The 14,215-nt window shown below is 43.0% G+C and overlaps 1 protein-coding gene across 5 annotated transcripts in view; it reads right to left on the reverse strand.

Annotated features, from left to right (window-relative positions):
• Positions 1-10,570, reverse strand: part of cemip (cell migration inducing hyaluronidase 1) — a 161,817-nt gene extending 151,247 nt beyond the window's left edge. Inside the window, exons 1-2 of one of the 5 annotated variants that reach the window (XM_031877524.1) lie at positions 10,412-10,570; positions 9,609-10,331 (exon numbers count right to left, since the gene is read on the reverse strand). Coding sequence is in view for 3 of the 5 variants with exons in the window: in XM_031877521.1 (XP_031733381.1) it covers positions 2,998-3,093 (96 nt within the window). In the remaining 2 variants the exon portion in view is untranslated. Of the gene's footprint in view, positions 1-2,997; positions 3,727-9,608; positions 10,332-10,407 lie in introns of those variants that run through there. The other 4 variants (XM_031877521.1, XM_031877522.1, XM_031877520.1 and 1 more) reach the window with 4 other exon arrangements.
• Positions 10,571-14,215: the final 3,645 nt, after the last annotated feature.

Consider the following 14,215-nt stretch of genomic DNA (forward strand, 5'->3'; position numbering starts at 1 on the left):
GGGGGGGGGAGGGGGGGGGGGGGGGGGGGGGGGGGGGGGGGGGGGGGCAGTAATATACTAATAATAAAAGCAAGGTGACAGTATTATCTGTTTTTAATGATATATGTTAGAGTAAAAGGGACCTTTGAACTTGAACCATATGGGCTATACAATTTTGCAAATTTTGACTTGAGATGTGTTCATCATCCTTTTATTGTTTTAGTAATATTACAAGGACTAACCAAACGCTAACATCCCAGCTGACTGATAATTACACTATTGTTGCTTGGTAACCAGAGGCTGGCTTCAAAACACTGTCAAAACATCAGAGCAAATGGCAGCGTGATCCATCTCGCTTCATTCAGTCTCAAAAAGCAACCAACCCAACAAACAAACAGCACAATCTGAACTTTGGAAAGGTAGTCGCTATCAGTGGCATACACAGAAGGCTCAGATACTGGAGCTACCAAGTGACAACCAGTAGGCGATAACTACCTATCCCCCTTGTTAACCTGCCCCCCTCCCTCTATCCCCTTGAAGCAGAAAGTGCAGGGGCAATATCTAGTTTAGTCTACCTGACTCATTGATCCTTTTTAACTGAGGTTTGCACAAGTAGGGATCTATGGCCCCAATCATGGCTCTAAAATATTAGCAGCCCAACTGCGTATTGATAAATCCACGGCGCTGTAAAAAACAACATGGCGAAGGCCAAATCCAAAATGGCGACAGCGAAATCGCTGAACTGGAGGCTTCAAAGCCTAAGTCCACAAAGCAATAGGTGATGTCACAATGATTACGTCCACTTCTTATGTACAATATGTGATCTATACTATATAGCTAATGGGGTGGGGCTGGGGTTTCAAAAAAAATACTGAACCAAAAGAGTTGTTCATAGGGGCATTCACTGTAGTCTTTACTGATCTTCTGCGCCTTCTGTTCATCTTTACTGGGTGATGAATCTCATTCTAGGGCTGGGTATCTTTACTTTATACCTTTAAGGTATTGACTTAAATCACCCACTATTAAATAGTTCTTCTCCAAATGATACCTGCAATGGATCCTTTTTGTACCCAGATCTAGAAAAAAAATTACTATTTCTATGGTTTTGTTTGCAGCCAATTACCTTGACTCGTTGATTTAATACATTGTGTGATTGGCCCACTACAACAGCAGCTACAATGATGGCCTTCCTACACATGGCTCTGAACACGGAGATGTCTGAGCCAGCGACTAGAACCTAACAGTGCTAACAACGGCAACAGTGCTGACAGAGCCAACAGTCTTAACTTCCGCTCATCCTCTCTGTAATCAATCCCTCTACTGGCTCAGTCCCTTCCCGCCCTCAAACCTCGACATCTCCAACAATTACAGACTCATCTCCAATCTCTCACGGTGTTCCCCAATGATCATTGCTCGGTACCCTCCTCTTCCTGCTCTACATTCTTCCCCTTGGTCACATTATACACCACCATGGCTGCCATCCACTGATATGCCAATGACACCCAACTCTACATCTCTACCAAATCAATTACTGCTGCCACTAATTCCACCCTCGCAAACTGCCTCACGGATATAAAGACCTGGAAGGAAACCAGCCTCATCAAACTCAAGAGCGACAAATCTAAAATCCTCATTATCGGCATCAAATCTTTTTAAAAACATTATTTCAATCGTCATATACAGAGGTACAGTATATACATGAATTTTGACCTGTGGATTCAAGCCATCCTAAGCATTAGGAGCAGTGGGCTGCCGTCACATGCCCAGGGTGCAACCTGGGGTTCAGCTCAAGGAAACTGTGACATACGGACAGTAGGAGTGATTGAACAGCCAACCTTGGGGTTAAAGGACGACCAGCTCTACTCTACCCAACGAGCTTCAGCTCAACAAATCCTGCCACAATTTCTCTCTGCAGCTACGGCTGCACAGTTTTTGCTTTCACACACATCCGTAATCTTAGTGTCATCTTTGATCGAACATCACATAAACCACATTAAAAAAAAAACATTGGCCGTCTACGCTCCTCCCTCTCCTCCTCAGCTGCTGAAACAGTCATTCCTGCCTTCATCCCCTCCCGACTCGACTACTGCAACAGCATCCTGTACGGTCCATCCACCGAAATTCTCAACAAATTACAATACATCCAAAACTCACATGCCCGTCTGCTCTCCCACTCCTGCACCAGAGATGATATCACATCGGACTTTCAAAACCTTCACTGGCTCCCCATTCAGTATAGAATCCAGTTCAGAACTATCCTCAACACAACCTAGCCCCCTCCTACCTTTCTGATCTCCTGCACCAACAAACTCTCACTCGCAAACTCAGATTTGCCGACCCCAACTTCAGGCTGCGGATGTCGTGTCAATGGGTAGGGTTGGGTTTGTGGAACTAATTGGACATTTCTACAGGTAGCGGGAGCAGGTATTGAAAATCAGACCTGTGCAGGACTCTGGAGCAACCTAGCTTTAGCTACATCATAAGCAAACACAACCTGATTGGACAGCATCGGTCCGGGGAGGGATAGCCTCAGTAAAGCAGAGCTGAGGAACACCTATCAAGCCAAAGAGTCGGACATTTCTTTGGTGGACCAAACCAGAGTGTCACTGAATCCTGGATTCATATTCAATAGCTCATGTTGCTTTTTAGAAATTCTTTGCTTGAGTAAACTGTCCTGTTTTTTTGGAAGTAAAAAATGTAGAGTTCTAGTAAGAGTCTGATGTTAGATCAGTGATTAACTGATGACTTTAAATGAAATCACATTCTTACTGCTGACCCTTTTATTTCTAACTTTGTAAAGCAGTGGAAAGCTTGAAACTACTTAGGACATCAACCAGCCATTATATTTTCTGCTCATACACAAAAACACAACACACACGCATTTTTTTATGTTAACCTGCAAATCTTCTGTCACTGGCGATCTTACAGTGGTTGCAGGAAAAACAACTGCTCTCACTTTCACCCTTATTATTCAGCAACTATACCACCAAAAGCACGCACATACGCACACACACTTACCTTCGAGGACCTGGATAATGAGACTTGCCTGTCCAAACACATATCTTGGCACATTAGAGGCAAGTGTGTGTGTGAGTGTTTGTGCTCCGCCCTCATTAATATGGGGTCAGTGCAGCAATATCATGTTGAGATCTGCCGTTTCCAGAGCACAGACATACTCCTTTATCTCTGTCGACAGCGCCATGTCTGCTCTGATTCTGCTTTCAAACTACTAATCACTGCTAAAGCATTCTTGGCCTGTTGCATAAACCCTGCAGCAGCTTCACACACATTTGAAGCAACAAAACAAGTCCAGCAGTGTTCCGTGTTGTTCTACTCTGTGTGAACAAGAAGGAGATATTCCGCTGTAAACAGGCTCCATGTATCTCAACAAGGCTCAGACTGGAAACTGAATTCAGAGCAGTTAAGGTGCTCAGTAACTGGCAGCCAGTGACCTCCAAACAAACAGATATAAGATATTTTGGAACAGAATTTTCTATTTATCCCATTGATAAGGTAACCTGACCACCAGATGGTTTTGTTACACATAACAATCACACAGAAGTTTGTTGTGAGGCGACAGCGCTAACTACTACACCAACATGCCACCCTTTATGTATAAAGATGAACGTTACAATAGTACAATGAAGACAGAACCCTGGGGAACTCCGTTTGTGATGGGGAGAAAATCTGGGTGGGACTCTCTGGCACAGCACTTAACTGGTTTGAATCCTACTTGAAGGACAGAGAATACTTTGTGTCTGTAGCTAATTACACATCAGAGCTGACTAAAATGACATATGGTGTTCCCCAAGGTTCAATACTGGGGCCTCTTCTGTTCAACATCTACATGCTTCCACTAGCTCAGATTATGGAAAACTACAAAGTGTTATCATAATTATGCAGACGACACACAAATCTACATAACTACATCACCAGGGGACTATAATCCCATACAAGGGCTGGGTTAATGCATTGAACAAATCAACTGGATGGGCCAGAATTTTCTTCAACTAAACAAAGATAAAACAGAAGTAATTGTTTTTGGTACCAAGGACGAACGATTGAAAGTCACCGCTCAGCTTCAATCACTGATGTTAAAAACCACAAACCAAGCCAGAAATCTAGGTATAGTTATGGATTCAGACCTCAACCTGAACAGCCATATCAAGACAATTACAGAATCAGCCTCCTATCACCTGAAGAATATATCAAGGATTAGAGGATTTATGTGTCAACAGGATTTGGAAAAGCTTGTCCATGCATTTATCTTCAGTAGACTAGACTACTGTAACGTGTTTACAGGTCTCTGTAAAAAGTCAATCTGAAAGCTGCAGCTGATTCAGAACGCTGCAGCTCGAGTCCTCACTAAGACCAAGAAAGTGGATCACATCACTCCAGTTCTGAGGTCTTTGCACTGGCTTCCTGTCCAGCAAAGACTAGACTTTAAAATCCTGCTGTTGGTTTATAAAGCACTGAATGGTTTAGGGCCAAAACACATCTCTGATCTGCTGCTACCTTAAAAACCATCCCGACCCCTTAGGTCGTCTGGGACCGGTCTACTTTCTGTTCCCAGAGTCAGAACTAAACATGGAGAAGCAGTGTTCAGGTGTTCTGCTCCACATATCTGGAACAAAGTCCCAGAAAGCTGCAGGTCTGCTGAGACCCTCAGCTCCTTTAAATCAAGATTGTTTGCTGCTGCCTTTAATTGAACCACATTCAAGGATATTAATCAATTTCTGCATTTTACTATACTACTGTATTTTATTTCTTACACTGCTTTTTAGTCTTTTAATGACTGTTTGTAATGTTTCAATGAATGTTCTTAATTGTTTTTAAATCTCCTTTTATTTTTGCCTTATGTTTTGATGCTTTTAATGGTTTTATGTGAAGCACTTTGAATTACCTTGTTGTTGAAATGTGCTATACAAATAAACTTGCCTTGGAGACCATCTGAGCCAAAAAGTTACCAGAAGACATTAAACTGATGAATAACATCCATACTGTGAGCATCACAGTCAGAGGACGGCCAGGAGTTCACCCTGAGCAACCTGATGAAACGCTCCATGGCCAAATGTGGGAAATGGTCTGGAAATATGGATTTCACTTTTGAGGGATTTGAGAATGTTTAACAAGTGGCCAAATCATGTTTTAAAAGTTTGGACTTTAAGAAACAATTCTAATGCATCTCATCTCATACATGGTCACAGCTTAGTTGTTAATGTTACACAGCAGTGTGTGCACAAAAATATGGAGTTATAACCGACCGGTCCGATGCTTGTAGAGGTCCGTATGGTTATACTGGAGCAGCTGGTGTCCAGGTGTTTCCAGGTAATTCAATGAAGGTGAACTGCCGTGAGGCTGCAGATTTATCAACATATCGAACCTTCATAAAGTCTGTCTAATATTTGATCTTGTGGTCAGTTATAGTTTAATAATGTATATAAACTTTACATAACCTTCATTCATGCACCTCAATGGTGCGCTCCAACTACAACAGAGAGAAAAACACACCTCATCTATTCATCAACTGTACGTTACAAAACAAAAAGAAATAGCAGAACAGAGCAACCTGCCAGTCTTAATAACTAAAGTCGTTTGCCTGCCTGAAAACAAAACTCGTGGTGAACAGGTGCCAGTTTGAGGCAAGGAAATCTTTGTGTTGTACAACATAATCTGCATGTCAGCTTTTGCCTCTATAGCAATATGCTGTCAAGATGTTTAATATTTGTATCTGTCAGAGGATTTTTCTTAGCCTGTAAAGATGGTAAATTACAGCAAATCAAAAAAGTGTGTAAACAAGAATTGCATTGGGTGTGTGCTACACTACACCCTTTCTCGGGGCTTTGATCTAAATTGGAGTCGTGGGATTCAAACTAAACACAAGACGTGGCTGCTTTGTGTGATTTTAATGTCAGCTTTTAAGCGGCTGCTGTATTTAAGCTTTGAGCAGTTGCACGCAGACTTGAAGGTGGAGCTGGATATCGGTCTGTATTTTGTCAGTCTGGATCACATCAATCCACAAAAACAACAGAGTTGCACATAAAGCATCCGTCTGTTGTGGTGCCAGGTGCTGCAGTCAATTTACAGCCAGTTATCCACGCAAGCCCCTCATTGCTGTTTAACTTCATTGATTAAGAACATAGACCGGGTGGAGGGGGGGGTCGTGCACCTTCTGTTGCAGGGAAGCAAGTACAGGCAGGAAAACTACTGTTCAAAACAATTTCACGGCCCATTAAGGAGTTGATGGATGGTTTAAAAAAATAAAATACTAGATTCCATCTGGGCAACCTCATCTATGAATTTGAAGCCATTATTCTCCAGAGCAGAGAGCCGCCTGCAGCCAGCAGGCCTGAACCGAGGGGAGAGAAACGCTCCTCTTACAAATGAGGCTAGAGAGCTGATGGTTTCCTCAAGTAAACTGTGGCCTTTGGCTGCCGGCCCAATCATCCTCGGTGGCAGCTCTCTACCACATCTTCCCTCTGACTGGATGTGTGGAAACTCCAGCCTACACTGGAAAGTAAAGGATTTTTCTCTGCCAAAAGTTGTTCCTCCCATTTGAAAAAAGACTGCTTTCAAAAATACAAGACCAACCAAAAGGTTGAGGTTGAGGATGTGAGTGAGTATGAGTGTGAGGATTCTAAAATGTCCCTCTGTAGCTTTTCCATGCCTACTTGTGATGCTTATCAATTGTGGTGATGCAACGGATCATAAAACTTACGGTTCTGTTCGTATCACAGATCAGAATCATGGTTCAGATCAGCACAAAAGAAAAAAAGGAGCATCTCCTGCGGCAGCAGGCTCTCAGGGGGTTTAGCAGCAGAACATGAGAATATTTACAGAATTCTCTTTCATGCCATCCTCTAGTTTGAGCCAGCACAAGTATTTTTCAGCCCCCCCCCCCCCCAATAGCCATCCTTCCCTCTTGCAGGAAGACAAGTGTGTAATTGAAGTTCCTGGTTTCTCCAGCCAATATTTCAGGTTCAGCATCAGAGAACTTCCACACTCTCTTTTGCACTCCATTGCTGTCAGACATGCTCAAGATGCAGCTTTAACAGCCTAACATCAGGTCTTAATTAGCTGCAGTGCGTTCTAGTGAACTCAACTGCAGCTTTGCTCATTTACATCATCACTCAGACTAAATACCCCACCAGATTAAAAAGATCCAGAGACACTAAATGTTGTGGCTTGTCAGTAATTCGTGGTCGGTAAATCGAATGTCAAAGTGCTCATGAACTGGAATAGGTTAGCTCACCACTCAGTTCCATCAATCAGTGATCCAGAGCAGCATAAAAGACATGTATACAGAAAATGTCCCACATTACCACTTTAAATCCAGTCGGCTGAACAGCAGCCACTGTGGCCTGGCTTTGACCCCTTTTCCATCCGGTATTGCAATTTGTATCTGGACAGCAACGCATATTAATGCAGGTGTAATGCAATCAGATCAGATCAGCCAGACCTCATCTGAAGAAGATCTTAGCCAGGTGTGTATTAAATATGTAAAGCACGTTCTTCAGAGAAATAATCCAGCCAACATGTTATGTTGAAAGGTCACTGAACTCCACCTCGTCCTGCTGTCTCAAGCTGTTTGTCAAGAAGCTACAACAGAGTCCCTCTGCAAAGGAAAAATAAGTAACAGAGCAGCATCCCTTTAGGAACTCTGGAGGGTCCTCTGCAACGTGCATAGGGAGAGTCATGTGACTGAACTAGTACAGATCACCATCTTATAGTGACGGTAATGTTAGCCTAGTTAGCAAGGCCAGTGAAAAGTATCCTTTAGGTGTTGTACGGTCTACTGATAACAGAAAACACAACCTTATTAAAAACCATGCAATACCCTATTTCATTACCGCTACTTTAAGAATTATTTGCTTCACTTCCTGCAGGCACAGTGCCAACCTTTTAGTTTTTTCTCTCATATGCACGCTGCAAAAACAGGTTGCCGTTCACAGCTCGTCAACAGAGCAGACACACCCATCAAAATATGGCACTCAAGCTCTGTATCGAGGTCGAGGAGTTGAGCCGATACCTATGAAGGTAATAAAAAAAAAAAACAGAGGCTCGATAGTCTGAACCAAGACCGCAAAATCATGATTGCTCACACCTTGTTAACAGCAGCAGCAGCACATTACATTTAATCATTCTGTTTTTACCTTTCAGAATAAAAGCCCTCCACATACACACTGCATCAACAAAATAGCTTACAGAGAGACTCACACTTCCCTCTGCAAGGATTTAATCTGTTATAAGCAGCAGTGCGACATGTGAAGCTGGAGAGATGTGAACATGTAGATGAATTATCATGTTTTATGGCTTCTAACAGCTCTACTAACAAATATATACTAAAATGTTGCACAATCATCTCTAGACTGAGTCTGTGTGCAGCAACTGAACTCGGACACATCAGAGCAGCCACAGATTAATAAGTGATGCAAACCTTTAATAAGAAAAGGAATCCTTTATCCTCACACACACACACACACACACACACACACACACTAGTCCTCACAACAGTTCGTACATTTGCAAGTCAGCCGTAGATGAAAGGAAATGCCGCTACACTTCAGCTTGTGTAATTGTTGCTTCACACACCTCAATCTTCTCTGCTCTCATCATCAACAACCACCAGACTGACAACCTGTTCTTGCTGGAACTTATTTTTTCTACTGGATGTGTAACCATTTTTTTTACAGAGCTGGTCACTCAAACACAGACTGTAGTCTACAAGAATGCCATCCTCCTCCTCATTATCATCATTACTGCCACTCTTTCCCAGCCTACTCCTATTGCTTGTTAGTTATATTCTGCTCATCATCATGTCCTTCTCTCTGGAGGACACCGAAGGTGATGAGGGAACACAGGCAGGCAGCAGTCAGCCACAGACAGCTCTGAGGCTTCGCCATTTCATCAGCCCAAGCACATTCCACTTGATCTCCACATTCTGCAGTCACAAACACAGACAGCTGCCTGAACCGTGGATGAGTTCCATCGCAAATGGAGACGAAAGGAGTAGTGTGTACGAGCACATGTTAATAGGCACAATGCAGGTAAGCTACCAAGTAAATGCAACAATCATAATGTGAATAGTAAAGACATCAAGACAATTTAATAATGTGCCGGTCAACTGGAGAGCTCATGATGGAGCACGAAACAAAGATCATTCTCAGATGTCAGTAAGAGAATTGCATGGACTTGTAAAAGGCGCTAAAGCTGCACAAGGAATTATTACTAAATAAACAAGTATTTGGGCATTTATTGTATTTATACTATGTTATGCCATATGAGGAGCTATCATATTACAGTTCCACACAAATAGCAAACTTTGAGCTTTTGAGCCAGATACTCATTTATTCCAAAGGGAAAACTATTGAAATAGACCGAGTCCAAAAAGCATAAATATGCCAGGATATCTCCAATTATATTCCTTTAAAACAGCATTTACACAATTATGTAATAAATTCATACAAAAAACATGGAGGTTTAGATATGGGCTGCACTGGGAGATGTTGGACTCTTGACCTTTGCACTTCTAAAATGCTGGCTGCAGCCCTACAGCTGTACAGATGTACGGACAACACAGTTCATTAGCTTCGTACCTACAGTAATTAAGGAGAAAAGGGTCCACTGACCTGCTGGCAGGAGACTGGAGAGCAGTGCACTTGTTTCCTCTGGAGCCGAACAGCAGCGCGGAACTACCGCTGAACAGTGCGCACCATGCGTGGAGAGGCGAGAGGGGAAACCTGCAGACGGCTGCATAAAATCGGTGGTGATTGCAGCTGGGCGAACAGGCGCGGAAAAGTATAATAAGTTGAAATAGTTGTCTTCCTTCGTAGAAGATCATAACCTCTTACAAGTTCTCCTGTAAGGTCCATCAGCCTTTTGCATGTGGCTCATGTCTCTATGCCCACAAATAATAAGCAGTAGATGTTGCAGCATCAGGAGGTGACGCGGCAACACAACCCCATGCTGCTCGTTAGCAGATCGGACCCTTACAGTCGCCTTGGACATTTTTTACACGTCAGCTGCATCACGGTGCGACCACGGCAATTAGTGTTTGTCCAAGACGGCCGGGGGTTTCAAGGACCGTGTGCTGGAAACGGAGCGGTACTATCAGCGCGCACTGACCGGGAGTCCACTTACCTTTGCCCTCAAAGTCGTGGCAAGACAGGCGGCGTGCGTTCACCAGTCCATCTGCACCCACACACTGAAAAAGATGCACGACCGCGACCCTCTTCAGTCTGCTTCGTTCCCCTGCAGCGCGCTACCCGTGCAGAAACCGCTTTTACCGACACGGATCCTGTCCAGCACACCTGTGGCTCAGAGCGGCCACATTACGCCCCGGAGTATCCGCTCTGTATACACCACAAGACCATCACACACAGCCCAGCATACCCATGCCCCTGAAAATGTTTTCAAGAGTCTACCTACCGACCTGTAGCATGTAATCCGTGTCTAGTCCCGGAGACTGTGAGACGCGCCTCGCGGAGGAGTGCAGTGATGGAGCGGAGCGCTGTTAATGTGTCGGCCGGTGTCGGAGCGCAGAGACACGGCCATTCCCGGTCCAAGGCGCACGCTGCAGCGCCGCCTCCAGTTACTCTAGCTGGAGGAAAGACACGCCTACTGTGTGTGTGTGTGTGTGTGTGTGTGTGTGTGTGTGCGTGTGTGCGTGGTGGGGGGTTGATTCCTTGAAAATCTACCTAGCTTGGATTTCAGAAAAATATCGAGGTAAAATAAAAATACTGACTAAAGTAAACGCGGAATGTCGAAATACAGAGAAAATACATACAATGTCAACAAATAAGAATAAAGAAAATAAGTCTCTAAACTGTTTTTTATCAATTGTTTAATCAGTTGGATTTTTCAGATTTATTCAGTCAGCTGTTAAATGATTATTTGTAAATCTTCACAACCATAGGGGCTGTTTTCAAATGATCATCCACACTGTCAGGTAGGAAAATAGTGAACCATTGTTGTTTTTCTAAAAATGGACAAGTTCTTCTGCAATCAGTCAAGAGAGTATCAACAAATCCTCCAAAATAAAGATACTTAACCTAAAGATAAGTTAAGGCTGCTGAGAGACACAAGGGAGGGGCATCGTAGCTAAAAGAACCTGTGAGGATGGGGTAAGGGAGGGGCGTCGTAGCTAAAAGAACCTGTGAGGATGGGGTAAGGGAGGGGCGTCGTAGCTAAAACAACCTGTGAGGATGGGGTAAGGGAGGGGCGTCGTAGCTAAAACAACCTGTGAGGATGGGGTAAGGGAGGGGCGTCGTAGCTAAAAGAACCTGTGAGGATGGAGTAAGGGAGGGGCGTCGTAGCTAAAAGAACCTGTGAGGATGGGGTAAGGGAGGGGTGTCGTTACTGGAGGAACCTGTGAGGATAGGATTCAGGTGTTTTCCATGACCGGTCAATCATGTGGAGAAGACACTGTAGCCTACTATACTTTGACTTTTCATAGAACAGTAGAATAGAAAAGATTTCATGTAATAGAAAAGAACATATCACACTATACTATGACATCACACTGTAGTACAGTGGCGGGCCATGCATTTTATACCTGGGCCTTCAGCGCTGTCCTACTACAGTTGAACTATGAAGGTATATTTGTGTCTTTATTACGCAAACAAAAAAAATGTTTTGAGAGCAAATTTCTCGCACTGCAATCAAAAATCAAGTTTGTAAGTGAAAATATATCAACAGAGTAAATTATTTCCTAGTTTTGCTTATGAAACTAGAATTTTTGGCTGCAAATCAAAAATCTATCGCACTACACCATGACATATCACACTACACCATGGCATATCACACTACACCATGGCATATCACACTACACCATGGCATTTCACACTATACTATGACATATCACACTACACCATGGCATTTCACACTACACCATGACATATCACACTACACCATGGCATTTCACACTATACTATGACATATCACACTACACCATGACATATCACACTACACCATGGCATTTCACACTATATTATAACATCACATTCTTTTTTTATTTATTTTAAATTTTTATTTATTATACTTTATTCATCCCGCAAGGGGAAATTAGTATACTGAGAAGCGCTCGGGGAAAAGTTAGAGGTTTAGTGTTTTGCTCAGGGACACTTCGGCACAGGACTCGTAGCAGCCTAGGATTGAACCGCCGACCTTGCGGTTGCCAGACGACCCTCTCTACCCAGCCACAGTCTAGTGTAGCATAGTGTTAGTATATAACACTATACTATGACATATCACACTATACTATGACAATGTGTGAAGCCCTTTGTGTTACATTTTATGTATGAAATCTATGAATAAAGTCTAATACTGTGACATACGTTGTTCTTCCTTTTTTAAATGGTTATCCTGCTCCATACAGGTGAAGTAGTTAGAACACTTGTTGAAAAAACAACGTATCTAGGGCCTCAGTAGCATATGAGAGGAGGTTACTTTGTCTGGGTCCAGACTTTTGAATCGGCCCGCTCCATTGAGTTGACTGATTCTTCTGCCATCATGACACTAAACAGCGGTTTTTCGGTTGAAAAAGCAATTGATCTAATGATTGTTGTCAAGCTGTTGTCGAGCTGTGTGCCAGAACCAAGGAGGACTAATAACGACAATTGTGACTGCTATAGACAAGATTCGTTTTTACTTTGGCTCCGCTCCACTCGTAAGACCCCGACCAAAACCAATATGTTGGCAGTGTCGACTTAAAATGACATTAGACTCGGATGCATTGTTCTCTAGTGACTAGTTAGGGGAAATGAAATCCCCCTCCCTCACAACATGGAAGCAATGTCAGACTGAAGATGATGCCACAAAAGGTGATGAAGTCACAAGGGCTCAGTGGATGGGTTGATGAGTATGAAAATGATGTGTATCATATGCTATGGCATTCATTCATCGAAAAGAGAATATCTTCTAAGTGTTCATCCTACACCCCGAGAATTTAATGTTGGCATTGTACATTTTTGCAAACCAAACATACGTCGTATCTCCACATTTCTGAACCAAAACTATGCTGTATTGTTTTAACCGTTCGTGGCACTATTACTTTAAGGTTCAAGCGCCAAAACTACTTGGTTAGGATTAGTAGAAGATCATGGTTTGGGTTCAAATAAGTACACGCTTTTGGCAAACCTCTAAGCCCCCCGTTTCATTTAGAACTTTCACTCCTAAGAAACAAAGCAGATGCTGCAGAGCTTTTCTTTCTGTTCTCTGATCAGTTTGTACAACTATTAACAATCATCAATCTGTCTCCCCACATCAAAACTGATTGTGTCTTATCTGGAAAATGTAATGTTCCCTAGAGCATAAATACAATACCAACCTGTTTGAGGGATGAATTTAATGATGCTTCCATTATCGGTGAAAATGATCAATCAACAATAATCATTTTGAAATGGACTAAGTAGCTAAGAGGGAACTTTTAATTAGTCAGGTTGTAAAGCTTTTGTCCTGTTAGGATTTTTAAAAAGTTTGTGAACACTATATTTATCATCGTGTGTGTGTGTGTGTGTGTGTGTGTGTGTGTGTGTGAGATAAGTGGAAGAGAGACTGAAAAAAAAAGTTTTGATGTTCAAACACTGGCTTCGAGCCCAGGTTGATTCTTGACGAATCAGACTGGGTTAAGGGGGGGGGGGGGGGGGGCAACATTTTCTCAGACTGCGTTCTGCTCGGCCTTGGACCGTAGCAGTCCAGGCAAACATGATGTAGGCAGTCTACCAGGATGCCACCAGCTGGAGGGAAGCCAAGGAAGAGACACCTTTGTTATCTGAATAAAGCCACAGCTCACGCTGCACCTCTGCAGCCTGGCTGTGTAGCAGGGCAGACTCTTGTTCACATTCATTTATCCTCCGATTGAAAGACGGCCCTGCTCTCCACTTAGTCACCATCGCCCACACACATGACTCACTCATCAGCCAAGAAGAAACGTCCATCAAATCCATGCTGGTTTACCACAGGCCCTGTGTTGAAGCTGACACTCCATGGTACTTCATGGTACTGTTGTTCTGGGTAGATGTCGTGCATCCTGTTCCCTGACTGTCAATACCCTTGAGACAAATTAGTGATTTCAGTTATATAAATCATTTATGAAAATAAATGTTGACAATCATGTTTTAATTTAATCATACACCATGTACACACACATACAAAAGTATGAAAGAAATTTTAATGGAATTAAATCATTTCATCTTGGCAGACAGACTACCATAGAGATTAATTGGGCTGAAAATGA

The sequence above is a fragment of the Anarrhichthys ocellatus genome, unplaced genomic scaffold (genome assembly GCF_004355925.1).
Source record: "Anarrhichthys ocellatus isolate YVR2014 unplaced genomic scaffold, GSC_Weel_1.0 scaffold139, whole genome shotgun sequence".
Lineage (NCBI taxonomy): Eukaryota > Metazoa > Chordata > Actinopteri > Perciformes > Anarhichadidae > Anarrhichthys > Anarrhichthys ocellatus.